Here is a 22,675-nt window from a genome sequence, read left to right on the forward strand (position 1 = left end):
TTTCAAACGAAATTAGTTTAATTATAAGTTGAATTAATGAAGGGGAATTTTATAATACAATAATAATTCAATTTATTTAAGTACGACTAGGGTAGAACTAAATCCGAGGACAAAAATTATTTTATATGAAATCAAGTTAAAGGGGGATAATTTACTTGGTTTAAATTATCGTTAAGGAGGAGGGGGCAAAAGCGTACTAGGGCGATATTTTAATTCGAATATTTTCTATCCTAGAAAATGTTTCTACAATTTTAAAATTTATGATTTATTGCATAGCTTAAGTCCAAGGCCCATATAATACAGATGGTGGTGCCAAAGGATGACCAAACTGTGGTGTTGATTTCAAAGACTGGGAGAAGAGATGATTTTGTTTAAACAATAACTTTCAAGCAAAATAAAATATATAAGACGTGTCCAATTGAGAACCTAAACCAAATACTGGATCTCATTCCGGACTGACAAAATCTTATCTTCAGAAATTGACACCCCTAACTGTTGATCTAATTTAATCCCAAAATTGTTGCTAAATTTAAATATATTAAAAATACAACATAAAATTTAGATTGTTATATATATCAAAGTGTGTACTTTGAGTCTAGAATATCATTTTATTTTTTTATTTCATAGTATTTTAATCCAATTTTTACAAAAATTTTTATTGTAATTTTGGCAGGGATCCAGAAAGTAAAACTTTTATGATAAAATAATTTCCACTTAAGTTACATTTTTATTTACAGTTTAAAAATATCAAATCTCATTTAATTAAATTGTTTACTTTTGGATTTGTAACACGTACTTAGATAAATGACATAACGTTTGACAAATTAAACAAATAAATACATTATATATTCATCTACTACCTTAAATTCATTAATTTTGCACGATGGTCTACGACTATTTTTTTAAAGAACTCACACGTGATGGTGAATTATGCGAGTCCTCACATAATCGCGTCGGTTTTTTTTGCAAGGAAGCCGATAAAACCTTGCTACCCTGCATTCACAGTTAGTACGAATTTGCAACAGTATACAAAAATACATCATATTTTGTATAATTCGCCCTAGCTTTTTATTTTTATATGTTAGCGGCAGTGTGATTTTTCCTGCAATGTTTTATTTTTTCAACTTTAAATCACTTTTTGAGTGCTTAATCGGGAATGTATTCCATCATTTTTAAAATACTTACCATATGAATTTCACTTAATTTTGTCATGAGCTTACTTAATATAATTTATATTGGTTTTTCCATATAAATTGTTTCAAAAGTTAAAGGTACAAATATCTACAGTTTATAAGATAGGTATTCTAAACATGCTGGAATACATTTCAGGTAAAATAAGATTTTTAAATTTAAAAAAACTCGCTCCAAAAATGATTTAAAGATAAAAAAAATTTCACAGCCGGAAATAACACAACAACGCTAACATATATAAATTAAATTTAATATTTTGTAAAATGTAATAAAATACAAAAACCTTATCTCTTAAATTTTATAATGTAATATTTATAAATGATATAAGTATTGCGTCTTTTTCTTGCAATTATTCACATAAGGAATTCTTACAATTTTTTCCAAACATTATATTCTTTAAAAATATATTGTCTGTCCTAAAGTTAAAAACACTATTTGGGGTTCTATTCTAAAAGGTAGACTATTCCTCAATTATGGAAATTATTTAGCATAAATTCAACTAGTAAAGAGACGGTAAATTTTTATGTGTAAGCATTCGTTATATCTAAGTTTTTAGAATTGATTTCAAAACACCTGATTTTTGGTTATGTTATAGCTTGTTTTAGTGTGCAGTAGTGTTGTTAAACTGCTCGTTTTGAGCCAAACGGCTAACTTAATATTTTAGCCAGAAAAATATTGCCAAAGTCTCAAGATTTTGGTTGTAGAAGGAACAAAGGTTTGGACATCTATTAGCGAAATTTCGAGGCTTGGGCAATATTTTTCTAGCTAAAATATCGAGTTAGCCGTTTTTAAAAATCGGCTCAAAACGAGCCGTTAAACAACACTAGTGTGCAGTGTATATTAGTTCAATAAAATTCATTTTTCTGCGTATTCTATTTTTATATTTTTAAGATAAATTGGATATAAATATAATTAATATTTAAACGAAATAAACCTATACAATTTTTCGGAGACCCCAATCTATCCACATCCTCTTAAATTTTAAGCAGCTGAACTACAACCGACAAATCCCCCCCCCCCCGAACCGCAACCTTTTAAGATAAAGGTTGTCCCTTGATTTTGGTAATATTTTACTTGTGATTTGTTATTTATATGGCGTTTACAAATTTCCTTATAAACTTTTTTATGTATTAGAAAAATGGAATTTTTTTATGAAGGAGCTCAAAAAGTTTGATAATGGATTTGGATATTATGGTTATATTATAGAGAGTTTTCAAGTGATAGATATATTTTATTTTTACTTTACTATGAAAAGCACCGAATGGATTAAATAAGAATTCCATTTTTATATCATCTATATAGATTATAAATAATGCTATGTTTCTATCTAAAAGAGGAGAAGATTCAAGTGAAACCAAATTTAAAAAAATAATTAAATTTTTAAACTTAATTCTAGTTCATGGTTCAATAGCAAATTATTATACCACATGCTTTAAATATTTATACATGCAAAATAAAATAATTTTTTAATTTTCTGACCTCAAAATATAATTTGCTTCAGAATTTGAACTAAATTTTTTATTTAGTTTAATAAATCTTAACAGAATTATAAGAGAGAGGAGATCTACTAATTACTATTCAATATTTATGAGTTATCTATCGCATTTAAACAAATTTATTTTTTTTGATTAAGGCCATATTTAGGGACAATATATTTTTAAATTTACTATTTGTTTATAATTTAATTTTTTTTTTATTAATCACTTATCAAAATGAGAAAAATTATATGTATTTATATTTTAAATTATACTTTTTTGGCAATATTCTGATCGTTTTCTATCAAAGATGAATTGCCAATAATTTCAATCTTTTTAAGCTTTTTATCGGGAGACATCTTTCCCAATAGTTTAGGATTATGAAAAAAGTGGTATAAGCAAGACAGATAAGTCAGTATTGATTTCTCGTCCGGATATACGCTATTCACATCTTTCGAAGATTTAAGAATTGATTTAATATTTTAGAAATTATATTGATGATTTTTCAAATTAATATTTATTACTTACGAAAGTTTTGTACTTAAATTTATTTAATAGCTTCATTCTTGTAACATTTGTGTTTGTCTTTACATATTCTAAAATCTAATACTCTAATAAATGGAACATTAACCCCAAAACCTTAATTGAACCATCCGTTTTTTTTGCAAATTTGTTTATGTCGCTTTTAAATATTTTATTAAAATTTTTATTTAGTATAAATTTATTGTTTTTTAAAAAATAAGTTATTAATAGTATATAGTGGTATCGATTGTTTAATTATTATTAAAGCACCTTAGTAGCAACATCTATTCTTCTATCTTAGACGGTTAGTCTAAATTATTTTTATTAAAAATATGTCATATACCATTTAGTACAATGGTATCCCGTGATAAATGAAGTGCGTGAAGATTTAAAAATGACACTGTTGTGTTGATTACTGTTTTATCATATCATTCACTGTTGCAAAGTAAATATATGTATTTTACATTTTTACATTTATTTATTTGATATTTATTTTATATCAGGAACATTTTGGACAATGATAATTCAGATAGTATCCCCGAAATTGTTACGAAATGTTTCAAAATATAATAATATAAAACTTCAATTTAATTTATTACATAATAATAAATATAGTATTTATTAATATTAGATTTAGATTTTCATTCTTTAGGTTGTAGAAATTTTACAAAATTACAATAAAGATGTTATGGCTGTTTTTTTAAAATAAGGTAAAAGTTTTCAAATTAAATTTTTTGATGCTTTGGACAGATTAATTCCATTTTTCTTAAGATAACTTAATTATTTTTCATTTTTTATATAATTTATTTTAGTATTATTATGTGATTTTAAGATTATAAAAACATTTTTTTCAAATCCAATTTAAAATAATGTTGTCTGGTTTATAAAATTATAATTATATAATAAATTTTTTTTAGTGGATAATTTTATTAACAAGTTAGTGTTGAGATGTGTTTTTGACACTCATTTACCGATTATAAAAATGTTAAAGAAGGTATATAAAGTGATGACCAAATGAATCTAACAAATGTAATATATTACAACTCTATATTACTTTTAAAAATATGGTTTAGATCTTTTGAAATTTCATATGGATTACAAGTATTATATTATATTACTTTATATAACGCTATAAATTGGATTACTTATTTATTTTTTTCTCTTTATCTTTCACCTTTTCTGGTGGTAAGCTCCTTCAACATTTTTCTCCACTTTATGTTATTCATACATTCTCTTTTATCTAATTTATACTTCTTTATATTGGCTCTAACTTTATGGCCACATTGAAGTTTTGGCTTCCTCTTTTACGTTTGCCCATCACTTCCAAACTCTCAACCTTATTTCCTATGTAGTTCATAGGCCTTCTCATTGTGTGCCCATACCACCTAAGTTTGTTTACCATTAACTTAGTCTTAATGGACACTACCTTTAAACTACTTAGTATTCTTGTACTGCGCACGTTATCCTTTCTTGTTAAATCATCCTCAGCATTCTCATCTCCATAGTATGTAGACTTCTCTCGTCTGATTCCTTGGTTGGCCATGTTTCCGAACTAATAGAATAGTTGGTTGTACTATGGCTCTAAATTTTTACCTTTAATTTGTGTGGGATTCTTTTGTCAAATAGCACTTCAGATAAAGATCTCCACTTTAACCACACTTGATTAATTTTACTCTATATCTCTTTTTCTATTGTGCTGTTTGTTTGTATAATGGAGCCCAAATATTTGCAGCTTTCAATTGCCGATATCTGCCATTCATTTATATCAATACTCTCTGTTTCATTTCCTCCTATCACCAAATAATCCGTCTTTTCTCTATTTACTTTTAGTCCGTGCTTTTCTAGGATATTATCCAACTCACTAATCTCTTTCATTTCATCCTTGGATTCGGCAAGTATCACAATATAATCTGCAAATATCATATTTCACTGGACTGTTTGAGGTATAGACTGTGCTAATAAATCTATTTCGGCTATTGTGAAGCCTGCTGAAGTACCTGTTGTGCTACGGACCATTGTTGTATGCCCCATATACATATCCTGTACTATTCTTATATATTTTTTGGGAACCTTTTTGTGACATAGCGCCCACCAGATAAGTTTTCTTGGGATTCTATCGAAGGCCTTTTCTAGATCGAGAAAGACCATGGGTAGCTTTTTGTTCTTTTCCCTGTATTTTTCACTCATTTGCCTAATTGCGTGGATAGCATCAGTTGTTGATTTTCCAGGCATAAAGCCAAACTGAGTCTCTCCTATTTCGATTATGTCTCTTAATCCTTTTTCTATTATTTTTTCGTATAGTTTTAGACAGTGTGACATTAGTTTTATGCCCCTGTAGTTTTGTCAATCGTGTGGGTCCCCTTTATTTTTGAACATAGGAACTAGATAGCTCTGCCTCCATTTTTAAGGAACCTCTTCATTTCCAAGTATTTTATATAGATTTGTGAGAAGATGTATTCCACCATCTCCTATTGCTTTAAGGCTTTCTATTGGAATATCATTTGGACCCCTAGCTTTGTTGTTTTTCATATGCTTGAGGCATGTGATTATTTCTTATTCTGTTATTGGTTGTACAAGTTACTTATTTGCTTATATTAATTTTTTTCTGAATGTTTAAATTGTAAAAAATTAACTAAAGGTTTTGAATATATTTAGATATTTGATATATTTAAAAAAAAACTATATATGAGAAATAAAGTAAAAGGGCCTGAAATTTATAATTTATTTTTATTATAACAAATTAATATAGAATATAATCGGAATATGGATACAATACAATAAAACCATTTATATAATTTATTAATATATTCCTCTCCCTTTAATCACAACTTATTTTTCTAAAAGAATTTCATTTAAACTTCGACTATTCGGTTTATATATTGATCTCTCACTGCGGTGGAAGTTGCATATATGTACGTCCCTATACTCACAAATAATATCGATCTCAATGAAAAATCTCTTAAATATTGTAGAATTTCCAATTATGTTTAATTTTTATTTGATTCTAATATAGTAAATAAATCTTTAAATGAAAAATATTCACTATCTTTCGGTTGCACCAACATTATTGGAACTGGGAAAAGACTTTGCAATTTATTTTAAGCTTTAAAGCTTTAACAACATATCGTTTGTTTCATGTTTGAGAGATGAAGTTATTCGTATTCGATAATTAATACCATGAATTAAACTCCACATAAACTGGTTCATACCGAGCATCAAAACAAGTTGTTCTTATAATCTTGTGTATCATTTAAGCAGATTTCCGTGTACCTAAGCAAAAAGTGGAAAATTTACTCATTTATATATGATGTGCAGTAGTAGTAGTGACTTCGTTAGATAAGCATTTTGGCATCCGTTGTTGCAACCAGGCTCCACGTACGACAAGCACGCCTATAATAATATAACAAAACAATCTGAAAATCTTGTTCAATGTTTGTGAAATTGGGAAAAAAATGTAATTTTCTTATAATTCCTCTTTTAGGTGAATATTTTTTGTTTTTATTAAACTTATAAATTTTAAAAATAAGTGTTATCCGATGTAATAATATCATCCATATTATATCTTCTCCTCTTTTATAAGATGAAAATTTTTTTTCGATGTATTGAATAATATCATCCACATTATATCTTTATTTAAATCTATTCAAAATATTTCATAATGATGACAAAATCTTTAAAAGCCTTTACTGTTACATTATCAATCAATGACCGTGCCATATTGGAAATGGCATATTCATCTTATTTCTTCCAGAAATAACAGTTTTCTTGATCTTACGGACAGTATTCTGCCGCAAGACATTCTTTAGAAATTTTTTTTAATTCTTTGTACTATCCAGTTAAGAAGGCGCACTTCTAATAAGTAATATTTATTAAGATAAAATTAATGATTCCCACTTTTTTAAACATATTTTATTTTATTTTTCGCTTTCAACGCAACTTCCACTAAAACTTAAAATATCTATTAATATTTCATTTTCAGACATTTTATATACCCTCGAAACCGTAAAAGAAAATAAATTTCAATTATTTTTAACCAATAAAAAGAATCCATTATTTTCCTTCTTTATTATGGGAAATCGTATATTGAACATGTTTAAATACAAATATATAGCTATTTATTTAAAATTTATATTTAAATTTTTTGTTCAGATTTTTATTAAAATTAGTTTAAAAAAAATGTAATCCAATATTTGGGATTAAAAATTATGTTAATCAAAAACTTGTAATATATTAATGACCTAGATTGCTTTCAATATGGTTCCGATTACAAGCGTTATATTAATAATATAATGTAGTCTCATTTAAAAAAAAATTGAATGTGCATATTTAAATAATTGCTATATAAATATACTAATTTTTATGATCAAACCTTCAGGGTCTAATAAACGATAAATCCCTAAATACGACTCCGCAATCTCGAATGCTTCCTTTAAATTTCGGTTAGCATTTTCGGTTTTATAATCTTCAAAGTCAATGAGATCTGGTCTAATGTACAATGATAATTTAAGTATTTTTATGGATTTATAATTATATATGACTGCTCTATGTTTAGTGCATCTTGAGGATGTTGAAAAATTGTTAATTAAATAAATAGAGAAAACTAAATCAAAATTTTAATAAGAATACTAAAAAAATTTTACCTAGTTGAATAACTTAGCTTATCATATATTAATGATTAATTTTATATAATTAATCTAATTTTTGAATATAGCTGATTAAATCACTTAAATAATGGTTAAATAATACTGGACATATGAAAAATAACTCAGCATAGACCCTCTGTATCCTACCTATGGTTGTCCTAAATATTTATTTCGAAGCAACAAATAAAAATGGATAGAAGAAAAGAAAATTAATTTATTAATTTGAAAATTTTAGCATTATACATTAAAAATATATTATAGTTATATATAGGAAAAAAGACATAAAAAGAATATTTTTTAAAAAAAAAAGGAACAAATGACATTAAATTAAATTAAATGCCAAATGAATTGAGATACTATTTGAAATATAGATTTAAATGGTCTTTACCTTGAATAAAAATTTATAAGAGGAGAGGTGGTAATTCACCCCAATCTTTGTCTTATAGTTATAAGAAATTGAAGTGCTTAGGATACAACCAACTGTTTCTGAGATTTAAACTTTTTTTATTTTTGTAACTTTTCGAGTGGAAGAAATTAGCAAGTTTGTAAAAGAATTTATTTAGGTGCAATTCTAGGATGAAGCCAATATATCAAGTCTAGGTTGATAATCATGCCTGAGGCCGGAGGATTCAAGAGAAGTGGGAATATTAGTAGTTCTCAAAACTCTATGAAATAAATCATGAAACACTACATTAAAGAAGGTGATGTAGTGATCTGCATCGGGCTTAATTTTATTTTTTTTAAAGTTTTGCCGGCCTGGTCCGAATTTATTTAAATATAGAAATTAATTTTTATAATTACTCAAAATAAATGATATATGTTATATGGCGTCTAGTTTATATAAATAAAATCAAATATTTTTATTTTACATTAAAAATTCAACATAAAATTTATAAATTTAGATATATTAAAAAAAATTCCAAAGCCCGACCCGGCCCAGCCCGAACCCGATTTCTTTTTTAAAAAATAGGCCCGAACCCGGCCTGAAGCCCGTTTAGGCCGGGCCGGGCCTACTTTAGCAGATCTCTAAGGTGAGGATCAAGTGCCTAATCGAAGACTAATAACAATTCTTAATTCTTATGTAGTTAATAGGGGGTAAAGATAGATGTGTAAATCACTATGGTGGTTTCAAGGCCAACGAGTATAAATATATATTTAATATTACCTATAGGAATGTATTATTGCTAAAAATCCAAGTCCATCTTTCCAACTGGATGAAAAATTTTGAATATCCACATTATGATATCTAAAAAATTTTATTTGAATATTTAAAATATAGCTTTATTCATTAATTCAAAACACATATAGACAACAATAAATCCATATTTTATTATATTAATTTTATTATTTAAAAATTATTTCGAAATATGGTACCAGAATCTAAATTTATTCATAAATTAAATTTTATATTGGATATGTTTAATTCTCATCTCACTAATTTATTAAACAAAATCATAAGAAAAAGGAAAGTGATCGTAGAACAAATCAAAATTTTATTTATTATTTATATAATTATTTTCTAGGCATTAGTGATTCAGTTTTCAAGAGAACTAGGAACCTGAGCAACTATAAATTGCCTTTATGTTTATCAAATGACTTAAATTAGAGCCATAAACCTTTTTAAACTATCTCACTAAAGTTAGCTTAAGAGTCATTATTTTATCAGACTTTACACGTAAATTAAAGTAGTCACATTTTCATTATAAGTTTTATTCTATTTAAAAATAGGTATTTACAAAAATGTAACGCTAGTACTAATGACGTTACTTTATAGATGTTATGAATATATTTTTTACAGTTGTTAATAATATTCACTTAAATATGTTTTTACCCTTTCGTTCTTCTTTTACACCAAATTAAGAGTGCATTTTTGGATGTTACTTTGGCATCTAATATATCGGAGTATTTTTTTGATTTTGGTTCATTTTTGTATAATTTTTGTCTTTCTTCCTGAGTCTTTATTTTATTTGTAAAAATTTATTTTAAACAAAATATATTTCTTTCATATACTCACAATATAAGGCTTTCGAATTTTTAATATTAAAATATTATTATCTAATTAAATAATATTATTGTAAAATTAAAAAATATCAGGAATTATAGAGTATAGTTAAGCAAAATTAAAAATTTGGCTTATATAGAGCCACAATCTACCTAATGAATTATATTGCGGGCCCATTATATTGTATCTCATCCACTTCTAACTTTTTTAAAAGTTTTTTATATTTCAACATTTAACCAGGAATTATTATTGGAAAAGAAAAATGGCTAATTTTTATTTTAAATTAGGCAAAATGGGTACTAATAATGATCGTGATGTATAGGAAGGAACAAACTGTTATAATGATAATTGACAACGATAGTGAAGGTTTTGAAAAGGCACGATAACCTATTAGTAACTCTACACTCCCAGTTAGCGCGAATGTGCGGTGAAGTATATAAAAATTCACAAAAAGACAGCGTATTTTATATAATTCGCCGCGAATTAACTATGAATGAGGGGTAAAGGAATTGGTAATTTAATTAAATAGATGCGTGAAGGACTTTCATATGCCAATGATATTGAACTGATTATAAAAAAGTTATACGGAATTGAAACATAAAAATTGATGGAAGAATGGTATGTGCGAAGTTTGAAAATGAATGAAATATAAGAAAATATGGAAAAAACAGACATGTGACCTTACTGCTTACTTGAGAAAGTTGTTGTAGCAACTCTATCAAAATTCATCAGCTAGTGAAAATTGGTTGATAAAATATATAGTAGCGAAAAAGAAAGTTCACCCCTAGCATACACGACATTTGTTCCCAGGTTCAAGATGATATTGATAATTTGTATAAAAATAGATAAATTTAAAAAATTATTTGCTTTGAGGACATTGGAAACTTTATTACTTGTGGTTCTTGAGGGTCGAGAGACAAGTATTATAAAATGTGTGTGGAATAGATTACAAGAATTGTAATCGATTAAAAAATATAAAATACGCGTCTATCTGATAAGATTTTACCTATGCTCTGTGGGAGGTTGTGGTTAATAATAGTCAGACATGACCAATGATAACGCTATATAAAGCAACTAAAAAGAGTCACTAGGAGTGTCATGGGTAGAAATAAATTGATGATTTGAACATATTGAACGAAAATCATAGGATGATTGGAAGAAATGGAAGGGGGGGGGAGTAAAGCGAAGATCCAGCATAAACATAGATGAAAATAGTAGATAATTACATGAAGAAAATATCTGGCCAGTGGCGAGTCAGAATTGTGGAGATATAGGGAATTTCAATTGACCTAACCTTATAAATATAAAAAAAAGTCATTAACCCAACAAAATGAAAAGTAAATAATTTAATTTCTAAAATAGCAAAAAAAAATTGCGTTTAATATGATAACGATTTCGGATTCGATCAAACGGCGAAAATCGGCTCGGATCCTATTTAAAGTTTCTCAATTAAAATGAAATGATGCCTCACTATGATATTTTATTTTTAAAAAATGATTAAATTAACTTAAAAATTAAATAACCCTAAAATAAAATTATAAAATAAATTATATACTAGTATAGGATATTATCTTAATTTTAAATATTGTCCTATTAAAAACAATTAAATATACAAAATATAATAAAATCAGAGCTATGTGAACAAACTAAATCGATAGAAATGTCATCTATTTGATAACGAAGGATGATGGTCCAAATGAGGCCTAATATAAGTCGTTCGTTGCCATCTACAATATCTTCGGAACCTATATTCTCCAGATGAACCTAACAACATTATGTAATTTGATGGCATATTTGAAACTTTAATTTGTATATATATATATATATATATATATATAATTTATATTTTAAATATTTTACAGTCAATATGGAAATTAGTCAATATACGTGCATTGTCTTAGTAAATAGGTGTAATATATTAAATCCGGGTATTATCATTATATAAATAATGCCAAAATAAAAAATCTATAGGATAGCTATTCTACATTTACTGGAATACATTCCTAGTAAAATAAAAACGCGCTCAATATTTCGTCGAAAATGTATCCCAGTATGTGTAGAATTGTTACCCAATAAATTTCAAATAATATTGTAAGATTACTACACGTATAATGATTATACTATAGTAACAATTATAGCCAGATTACGAAAATTGCAGGTATATAATTTATAACGAGATTTGGAATCCAATCTCTAGATATAAATTATTTTTTAAATGCGATTTTTTAAATTTGAATTATCTGATTTGACCGGAATGTATTCCAGCATGTATATACCGTAGTGATCTGCAAAACCCGGCCCAATTTGAAAACCCAGCTCACCCACTCAACCTGTGTGTTAGATGGAGTTGAGTTTTATAATTATTTTTATTTCGGATTGAATTTTAATCAGTAGTGATATCAATAGATTATATATTATATGTTAATTTATTTTGTTCATTTTAATATTATTCCTTATAATGTACAAAAAAAAATTTTTAGAGTAAACTTTTTTAAATTGATTTCCGGATCATCTTTGGGTTGGGTCGATTCGGTTATGTAATATTTGTTAGAAAATTTATTGGATTGGGTAGATCTGGTAAATGCTTTTCCTCTGAGTCTAGTGGGATTGGATCGAAAAAATTGCCATTTGCGGATCTCTAGTATAGAGTTTTACGCTGTAAATTTTATTCCAAAGAGCTTTTGAATTAATCTTAATTTATGTTCATTATTATATAAATTTTTTATATAATATCAAAAAATACATTAAAGTACACGATATGCTGGTAGTGCTATTATACGGCTTGTTTAGAGCCCATTTTTAAAAACGGCTAACTCAATATTATAGCCAAAAAAAATATTGCCTAAGGTTCGAGATTTCGCTAATAGATTTCTAGACATTTGTGTCATGTTAATACATTCGAAATTTTTTTAAAATTATATTAACCTACTGACTTGTTATATTATTTCTTTCACTTAATATAATATTAATCTAATAGTTACATTGATTGTTATTTACTTTTGAAAAGTATATATAGAATTTATTAGGTTAATAGTGAGTTAGTTATATTTTATAATAAATAAATTTAAAATAAAATAAAATAATTTTATATCAACATCTTTTTAACTATTACACCATATTGGCATGATGGCAATGGTTTTATCCGACACTACTTATAGTTAGGAACCAAATAATAAATTAAAAGAAAGATGTAAAATATTAAATCTAAATTAACTTCGTAAAAAAACTAAAAATCTAATAAATCAGTCTGCAGATCCTATCTAAAAAACATATAAAATAAACATACTGGCTTCTCAAAATAAAAAATAAATAAAGGTAAACACAATATAGTACCTGATTGCCTATCACGACTACCCTTGAAAGACATTGAGGAAACAATACACGAGCTAGAAGAATTGGATAAAAACAATTTATGGGATGTACCGATGAACTTCGAAGAAATAGCAGCGGGAACCATGCATGACAAAAAACTATCGCAGGTTATAAATGATGTGAGGAAAGGCGATTCAATAAAGAACACGACTTATAAAAAATAGAAAATGAACTAAGTATAGTAAAAAATTGTCTCTACAAGGCGGAAAAAATAGTGATTCCTAATAATATTAGAAAAATTATACTGCATACATGCCGGATACTTGGGAGCAGGAAAAACTAAAGCACTGGCAAAGAATTATTTATGGTGGCCTGGCATAAATGCAGAAATAGATTTAAAGGTAAAAAACTGTGAATTATGCAATATGTGGTCAGATAACCCGAAAACCATACAACATCACTTAAACCACTTCGAAAGATTACATATAGATTAAGCAGGTGCATTTTTCTAAGATATTGGCTAGTAATAGTGGATACATACAGTAAATATCCCATCATCACCTCGATGAAATCTATAACCACCGAGAGAACATTAAAAGAGCTCATGAAAACAATAAACTTGTTTGGGATACCAGAAACCATCGTTACATACAACGGCACTAATTTTACCAGCAAATTATCTAAAAAATTTTGTTATGATCACGGTATAAAGCATGTACTATCATCAGCTTACCACCAACAATTAAATGGACAGGTGGAGGATGGTTAGGACATTCAAAATGAGTATGAACCCCAATATGGAGGACAAGAACACAGATGCTGATATAGCGCTAGAGAAGTTTTTGTTCAATTACAGAAACACACCTAATACGACTACGGGCATATCACCCACCAAATTAATGTTCAACTACGAGACTAAAACCAAGTGGGATCTATTGAAGCCTACGTCTATTACTAATGACGATATTAAAACTAAGACCATTATTTCTCCGAATAGGATCATAAACTCAGGGGATAAAGTATGGTTCAAAGTATTTGGCGAAAACAAATGGGATAAAGGTACTATCAAACGAAAGCATAGCGACCTTTTATACGAAGTCGACACAGGTAACCGCATCATAAGACGGCATCTGGATCAAATAAAAAAAATCATATGACACGACCAATATTAATGATCACGTTCAGGAGGATTTCTTCATGGGAAAGGATGTTGTCAGTAATTCAACACTGAGTCTTATTTGAATATTGCCAAGACCGGTTCGAGCATCAAAAAAACCCGAGAGGTTTAAAGATTTTATCATGTCCATAGATGAGACATGTATAAGATCTCAGCACATAAAACACTTGTAAAAATACACTAAAAAATATATTCAAACGCCAAACTAAAATATAAAGATAAATATAAAAATAAATAAAAGGCAAAATATAAAAATCAATTTAAGCGCCAAACTAAAACGCAAAATATAAAAATAAATTTAAACGCCAAACTAAAATGCAAAATATAAAAATAAATTTAAACGCCAAACTAAAACGCAAAATATAAAAATAAATTTAAACGCCAAACTAAAACGCGAATCACATATCAATTATTCTTTTGAATATTATTCTATTATTCCAATTTTATCATTCTTATTCTTAATTCCTTTTCAATTCAATATTCTACTAATAAATTCTATATTCCAATTCCATTATTCTTATTAGATATTCGACAAATTATTCTATACTAAACGACGAATTAATGATAAAGATTTAAACAGAACGGGATCTAGGATAGAAGAGATAGGAGAACGTACAAAAGCAACAAAGGATTGGAAGTGAGTTCCACGACGACTGCGAGGAACACAGAAAGATTGAAGAAAGAACAAAAGGGGGGAATGATAATACATTCGAAATTTATTTTAAATTATATTAACCTACGGACTTGTTATATTATTTCTTTCACTTAATATAATATTAATCTAATAGTTACATTGATTGTTATTTACTTTTGAAAAGTATATATATAGAATTTATTAGGTTAATAGTGAGTTAGTTATATTTTATAATAAATAAATTTAAAATAAAGTAATTTTGTATCAATATCTTTTCAATTTTTACACCATATTAGCATGTCATCTACAAGCAAAGTCTTCAGACTTGTGTAATATTTTTCTGGATGAAATATTGAGTTTGCCATTTTTAAAAATCGGCTCAAATCGAGCCGTTTAACAACATTATATGCTTGAATACATTTCCATTCAAATCAAAAAATCGTCCTCAGTAAATGATTTATAATCGAGTTCTGAATCCCTATAGATTCCATATACATATCTCATTAGGGCATATATAATATGCTCCCAAAGGCCAAAGTCAAACAGTTCGCCAAAAATAACTTGTGCAAGTCAAGTCAAAAATCTAATATATATTATGGTAAAAAGATTATTCAATTTAAGATTTATATCATATATATGAATAAAGAAATTAGACACGCTATAAAATTGTAAATTGTATTAATATTACATTAAAATTCAACTCTAAAATTAATTTAGCGATTCACAAGGGTGCCATTTTATTAAAAAAATTCAATAATTTTAACGCCTTTGAATTCGGCTAGTAAGAATTATTTTATGCTATCCCATATTATTATTAATACATATAAAAATTTATTTATTCTGAATGGATTATGAGCATAATACTCATTCCTACAAATCAAAAATCAGAAAAAATAAAATAGAGAAACGGTTCGCCACATTATAAAATTGTCCAAAAATTCTCAAGCAAACAATTCTAGATGCAAAACGGGTAAACATTTAGTGACAACTAAGAGAAAAGAAATGATATAAGCATTTAAGCATTAATGAAATAATATAATTGGAATTCTAATATGTATGGATAAGACGACTGTTTAAAAAAATACCTGCGAAAAAATATTGCATGTAATTAGGGTTGTTAAACCCGGGCATGTTTCTGGAAATTCTTAGGAATATTTCTGGGAATTTATTAAAAGGAAAAGGGATATTCCCAAAAATTCCCAATTTTTTAAATATTTTTTAAATCATTTAAAAAAGTTAAATCTTTTTTCTTAAAAAATCATGAATAGCTTGGATACATTCATCTAAAATATTACTCGTAGCTCTTTAATAGTATTTGCTTCCTAAGCCTAATAACATATATAATTTATTCGACAACACATACAACTTTTCTCAAATAAATTCCTTGGTTAAATCCTAGTTTTTCCTATAAATAACCATGAATAGCTGCATTCATTCATTCAGGATTTGTGAATAAATTCCCTGGTAAGGATATTTCGGATGATCTAATAAAATCTGCTGATTCTCTAATAAATTTGTAATTACTTTTTACCTGTTACAACCCCATACCTTAAAATTTGCTAAGAATTTAACAGATCTTTTAAGACAATTCGAATTAAAAGTTTCTTTTATATAACTAAAGATTTTATGTGTGAATATTCCAAAATAAATCTTGATTCATTGCTGAAAATAATGCTGTACTATTGTTGCAATACATCACAGATTTTGTGTTCTTTTTCTGAAAGATCTTTTTTCTTTTGGAGGCTTGGTAATAGAGACATTTTTTGACCTTTGAAATTAGAAATAAATAGAACTTATGTACTTTTTAGAACAAATAATGCATCACATGTAGGGTCTAAAAATTTTGGGGAAATTTTATTACGGTAACTTTTTCTTGGGAATAACCGGGCTAAAGGAAATTTATGGGAATTAATGATGTAGCTTAAATTGTCAATTTTATACTATGTTTTATTATATTCGAGTAATAATAGATAAGTTATAATGCAAATAATAAATATAATAATAATATACATTAAATGTTTAGTAAAATGCATTATCAAAACTCGATTTTAAATAAGATATACTTGTTATTAGGCTTAGGAAACAAAAACTATGTGGGCTAATATAATGAATGAATAAATAAATAAATGCGTCCAAGCTATAGGAAAAATTCGTATTTGACCTTATTAAGCTCTTAGTGTAATTAAATCATACAGTATATTTTAGGAAGTTGTTAAGTCAAACATAATATATTTGTTATTAGGCTTAATTAAGAAATAATAGCTATAAAAGGTGAGCTGAGGTTTTGTTAACTCACGAAAGGTTCAATCCGCTGGCCATTCATCGAAATCCACTAAAAAGTATAACCTGCATGTACTCTTGGTTTTATTCCAATCAGAAATATTTAGTGAATTACGAAAGATTATTTGAGAAAGAGTGATGGCAAAGAGGTAACTAATCGAAAAAAACGAATAGTGGATTAATTCCTCTAACCCTCTCTGTTCACCAAATTTTAAGCAGTTATTTGACTAAAGGAAATATTACTGAACTATAGAGACTATGTGAAAAATGTAAAAATATTTTTAGACGCGAATAAAAAATAAAATAAACTAATAATATATAAAACTTTAGCGTTTAGGAACGTTAAGCACACGTTAACATTTTCCAACTTTTGTACTCTATGTTTAGCCATGTTAGGTTTGCCTAAAGATTCACCAGATAAAATCTCTAGCAAATGCCATAATATGATCCCATTTCCTATGTCTGAGTATAGTTCATCGATCGATTGATTTCTCTTTAATAAATATATATTATACCGTTATAGTTAATAAATCAGAATAAATTTTTTTGTTCTTGGAAGATTTTTAATTTAATTTTTTTATACTATTATACATTATCTAACTATATTTGAACATAACATTTCCTTATTGATTATTTTAATAATATTCATTTGAAAAGTTTAGATAAATTTATTAATTAAATGACAACTTAACATAAGCCTATATTTTATTTTAACAACAGGACATATTGGGTACAGGGGAATGTCAGTCCACTCCTTTATAATCAAATCTATTATTGTATAGGAGTGGAAATAATCTATTATAGATAATTATGCCATATATCAATTTTAAAAAATTATAACATTTTAATATTGTACTTTAACTATAAAATTAACAAAATATAATTGAAAACTTAATCGTTTAGAATTACAAATAAAGCCAAAATCCCAATAATAGATTTATAAACGATTTTTTAGTCTAACAATTTTTGAGAATCATAAAACACATTATGATTTTAAATGACATTTTATAAAATTAGCGGGTTGTGGTTAGTCCTAGGTATGCTTTAATTATTTTATATTCATATCTTATATTATTGTATAAGAGTGGAAAATATAGATAATTAAGTCATACATCATTCTCTTAAAAAGATTTTAAAAACATTTTAATTTCTACTGAGGAAATGGTACTTTAACATAATAAAGTTAATAAATATAATTTCAAACTTTATCATTTAGATTTACAATAAAGCCAAAATCCCAATAATAGATTTTAAGAAAATATAAACTCTATTTTTTAGTCGGACAATTTTTGAGAATCATAAAACACATTGTCATTTTAATGCCATTTTATAAAATTAGCGGGTTGTGGTTGATAGGTATGCTTTATATTTATATCTTATTTTAAATGTAGATTTGTCCATCTTAAAATTTTCATATATACTTTAAATGATTTATTTACAAAAATTCATAAAAATGTCTGATTTTAATTTTATTTACTTAATTATTGCATATTATAATATCAATAAATTATATACTCTTAGTCTCTAGTATTTAACAACATCAAAAAAAATAATGTTATATTTAGACCCTCATTTCTTTAGTGGACCAACTAGAACCTATTTTTGCACCAAAATACCCAGAGTACGGGAACGTTAATCCAAATAAAATGCCTTTTTCCAATTAAATTTTAAAAAAAAATTGTTTTTATAAAATATATATTAACTCTTTCAAATACTCTAAACTTCGAGGATTTAGAATATATTTATTTGCCCAGATTAATTTTATTAAATTATTTGAAATTTCAACAAAAGGTGAATTAACCTTCCCCGATCTTACCTAGGATCAGATTTAGATATTATTTATATTTAACTTTTTCTAGATAAGAATTACACCATTTAGTGAACGTTTTTTTCTGTATATTTGCTAAAGCCTTTTGCAATTTTTTAAATTTCTCATCCTGTACTTCTGAGTCGGTCCCATGGTGTCCATTAATAATTTTTATTATAGAGTTATTTTCATCGAGATTTAAGAAATTTAGATTTTCTTCAATTTCGCAAAATTCATTTTTTTCAATGTGTTTGGAAGCTATAATAAAAATTAATTGAAATGAAATTAATGATCATGTAATGTATAAATGTTATTAACTAAACTATAGATTTGAGTTCAAATTTGTGAAAACAATTATTTTAATTACAAATCTTTATAACGTAGTTTATTTCCTTTTGTTCTGGCTTTAATTTTCTTTTCTTTATTTAAAAAATACATTGTAATAAACTTATCATAGTTTATTATACATTTATAAAAATTATTAAACAGATTTAGTATAAATAACATTAAAAGTTATTATTAAGATATGATAGGGAAAACAAATTTTACTTATATATATGAATTCAATATTTATTATAAATAAATAAAAAAATTAATTTACGTAAGGATTTAGAAAATTTGGGTTTTTGCAATTTTTTAAAAAAAAATTATAGCATATTTTTTAATTCTGAAAGTCTCAGAATCGTATTCCATCATGTATAGAGTATTTAACCTATAAATTATTTCAATTTACATTGAACTTTTGAAATATTCATAATTTACATAACATTTCCTCTGGTAAATATTATTTCAAACTTTTATATCATTTTAAACTTAAAGTGTATTAGAACCTGTAAATTTTGACCAAAATGATACATGTAAAGTTTGAAATAATACTCTACTAGGTAAAATGCTATTAAAAATACGCTAAAATTCATAGCGAAATTGTCGAAAACTCTTAAGGTAGATACTCTATAAATTCTGTAATATTATTTCAGAAAAATAAGGTTCTTCAAAATTAAAAAACGTGCAATATCTATTTTAGTTTTAATTTTCTAAAAACTCGGGTCAATGAAGTATAACACTTAATTTATTAAAACCCTACGACTAGGTTATCACCTAAATCTCCATTGAGGAAAATATTTTGAGATAATTTTTTTTTAGGTGATACGTTGAGAAATTTTCGATCAATCTTGGATACATTGCTAACTAAGGAATTACTGAAATCAACGATATCTTCCCGGTTGTTTTGCATAAATGGATGATGATCAGTGTTCTATGTATAAATAGAAAGAAATATCGGTAACAAAACAATGAAAAATCTATATTTTTACTAAATTAATATTAGTACTAAAATAAAAATTTTTATAAGTTGACGAATAAAGTTTTGTATATAAAAAAAGTTATATAATAAAGAGTTGTCTCTTAGATTAGATAATAATTTGTTTTTTCTCACGAAGATTTCGGCCACCTATATTTTTTATTTATTATTATTTTTTCTCAATTACTATAAAGATTGGAGATAAAAACATATAGTGGCTAAACGGTCCAATTTGGGTCGATTTTTAAAAAAGGCTTGATTAGAATTTTAGCCAAAGTAATATTTTGTAAGCCTCGAGATTTGACAAATAGAGGTCCAAACAGTGGCCTAGCTAGGGATTTTCCTTAGAGGAGGTCCATACATATAAAAGCCTGGGGGACTTCGCCCCCCAGACCCCCCCCCCCCCTATTTTTATCTTAAAATCATATTTAATAAATATATTTTTTAAATGCAACAATTATATGTTATTATATTTTATTAGATTATTCTCAATGACTTTGTAATACTATCCAGACTATTTCAATAGTAATATAATATCCTTCCACAAACATCAAAACCAGAAAAATATAAATATTCATGGTATTTATTTGATATAAAGTCACTTTTGAGTCTTTTGAAAGTATAATCGTCTTTTGAAAGTATAATCTAAAAAAAATGGGAGGGGTCCAAAACCGAAAACCACCCCCGTAGCTACGCCACTGGGTCCAAACCTTTCTTTCTCCTATGAACAAAATCTTCAGGTGTACATAATATTATTTTGATTAAACTTGAGCGGTTTTAAATATGGGCTTAAATCGGGCGGTTTAACAACACTAAAACATATATACAATATATACTCTATATCAGGGTCAATATTAATTTACTATATATAATGTATTACTGTTTTTTAAATTGAATATTTCTAAAAATAAGAATATATTAGTGCTGTAAACATTTCTAAAAAAATCGAACGCATTCGCGTTCAAAGTTCATTGACAAAAATCGAACGCATTCACGTTCACTTTCAAAAAAAAAGGAACGTGTTCACGTTCGTTCAAAATTTTATGATAAATTTTTTTTTTTAATTTAATTTAATATAAATTAATGTCATATTTTTTAACATAATATATTAGACATGTTAAAAAATAATATAGTTTTATCTTAATAATATAATTATAACTGCGTGTCATAATAAAAATTTTAATCAAAAATGTTTTATTTATTTCATAAGAATTATTCAAAAGAATCATTAAGTTTTATATTTTATCATTATTTATACATATTATAACATTATCGATCCCGTTTATTGCAGACCTATATTACTTATTATTCATCTCTTAATATGCGGTCTTCTTTGTTTCAACTATCATTTTTTGGCTGTCTACGTCGCCTACTGATTTAGAAGATAATTGCACTACTCTTTTTGTAGGGCCGGGTCGGGCCTTGGAAATTTTTTAAAATATATCTAAACTTATCAATTATATGTTGAATTTTTTATGTAAAATAAAATTATTTTATTTTATTTATAGAAACTAGACGCCATATAACATATATCTTTTATTTTGAGTAATTATAAAAATTAATTTCTATAAAATTTCGATTTGGGCTGGTAAATTATTTTTAAAAAAAATCAAGTTCGGGCCGGCAAAATTTTTAAAAAATTTCGGGTTCGGGCCGGGCCGGCACTTTTTAAAAAAATTTTGGGCCGGGTCGGGCTTGTAAAATGATCCCTAGTTTAAGGTATCAGCCAAATTGCGCATTAAAATTTTGACTAAGAGCAAGGCCGGATGATAAGAAAACAACGCGATTATATATAAAATCAGGGCTTTAGACGGTTCTGATAGGGTAGTTGAATTATTATCAACTAGATTTACAATATATTAAAATTAGGAGAATATGCCTCGAAAAAAATTTACTTGCTTCCGGCAATAAAATCATATAGAAAAATGAATTATTTTTACAAATCATTTATTTAATAATTTCATGTCCAAAAAAATTTATAATACATACCTTTGTAATTTCCATTGAATAAAACAAATAGATAATTGATGTTCGATCTTGTTGGGTTAATTTCAAAATTGGAAATTCATATGAATTTTAGATTTATGGGACTTTTCCTTATATGTTATCAATATATTAAGATATTTTATTTTATGATTTATTTTTTTAAATATAGAGGCAATTTGTAGATCTATTTTTTTTTAAAAAAAAGAGTTTTTCTTTAAATATTGACCTATTTACTGATATTGTAAGTTGTATTGTATGTAACTACTTTTATTTATAATTTTACATAATTTTTTTTGCCAATAAATTCAAATCTTATCGTATTATTAAGTATTATTACTAAATGCGC

General features: G+C 26.4%; 1 protein-coding gene and 1 long non-coding RNA gene across 3 annotated transcripts in view; one reads left to right on the forward strand and one right to left on the reverse strand.

Annotated features, from left to right (window-relative positions):
• Nucleotides 1–19,298, reverse strand: part of LOC135923224 (intermediate filament protein A-like) — a 49,056-nt gene extending 29,758 nt beyond the window's left edge. The window contains exons 1-7 of one of the 2 annotated variants that reach the window (XM_065457866.1): nt 19,180–19,298; nt 17,562–17,729; nt 11,481–11,597; nt 9,663–9,787; nt 8,997–9,077; nt 7,558–7,673; nt 2,942–3,117 (exon numbers count right to left, since the gene is read on the reverse strand). In XM_065457866.1, the coding sequence (XP_065313938.1) occupies nt 2,942–3,117; nt 7,558–7,673; nt 8,997–9,077; nt 9,663–9,787; nt 11,481–11,597; nt 17,562–17,627 (681 nt within the window). In that variant the 5' untranslated portion in view covers nt 17,628–17,729; nt 19,180–19,298. Of the gene's footprint in view, nt 1–2,941; nt 3,118–7,557; nt 7,674–8,996; nt 9,078–9,662; nt 9,788–11,480; nt 11,598–17,561; nt 17,730–19,086 lie in introns of both variants that reach the window. The other variant, XM_065457865.1, reaches the window with a different exon arrangement.
• On the forward strand, nt 3,386–3,729 carry LOC135923226 (uncharacterized). Its single transcript, XR_010571155.1, has 3 exons — nt 3,386–3,492; nt 3,539–3,633; nt 3,692–3,729. It is a non-coding gene; the product is annotated as an uncharacterized LOC135923226 (long non-coding RNA).
• Nucleotides 19,299–22,675: the final 3,377 nt, after the last annotated feature.

Source organism: Gordionus sp. m RMFG-2023, chromosome 2 (assembly GCF_954871325.1).
Source record: "Gordionus sp. m RMFG-2023 chromosome 2, tfGorSpeb1-WG-v2, whole genome shotgun sequence".
Taxonomy (NCBI): Eukaryota; Metazoa; Nematomorpha; class Gordioida; order Chordodea; family Parachordodidae; genus Gordionus; species Gordionus sp. m RMFG-2023.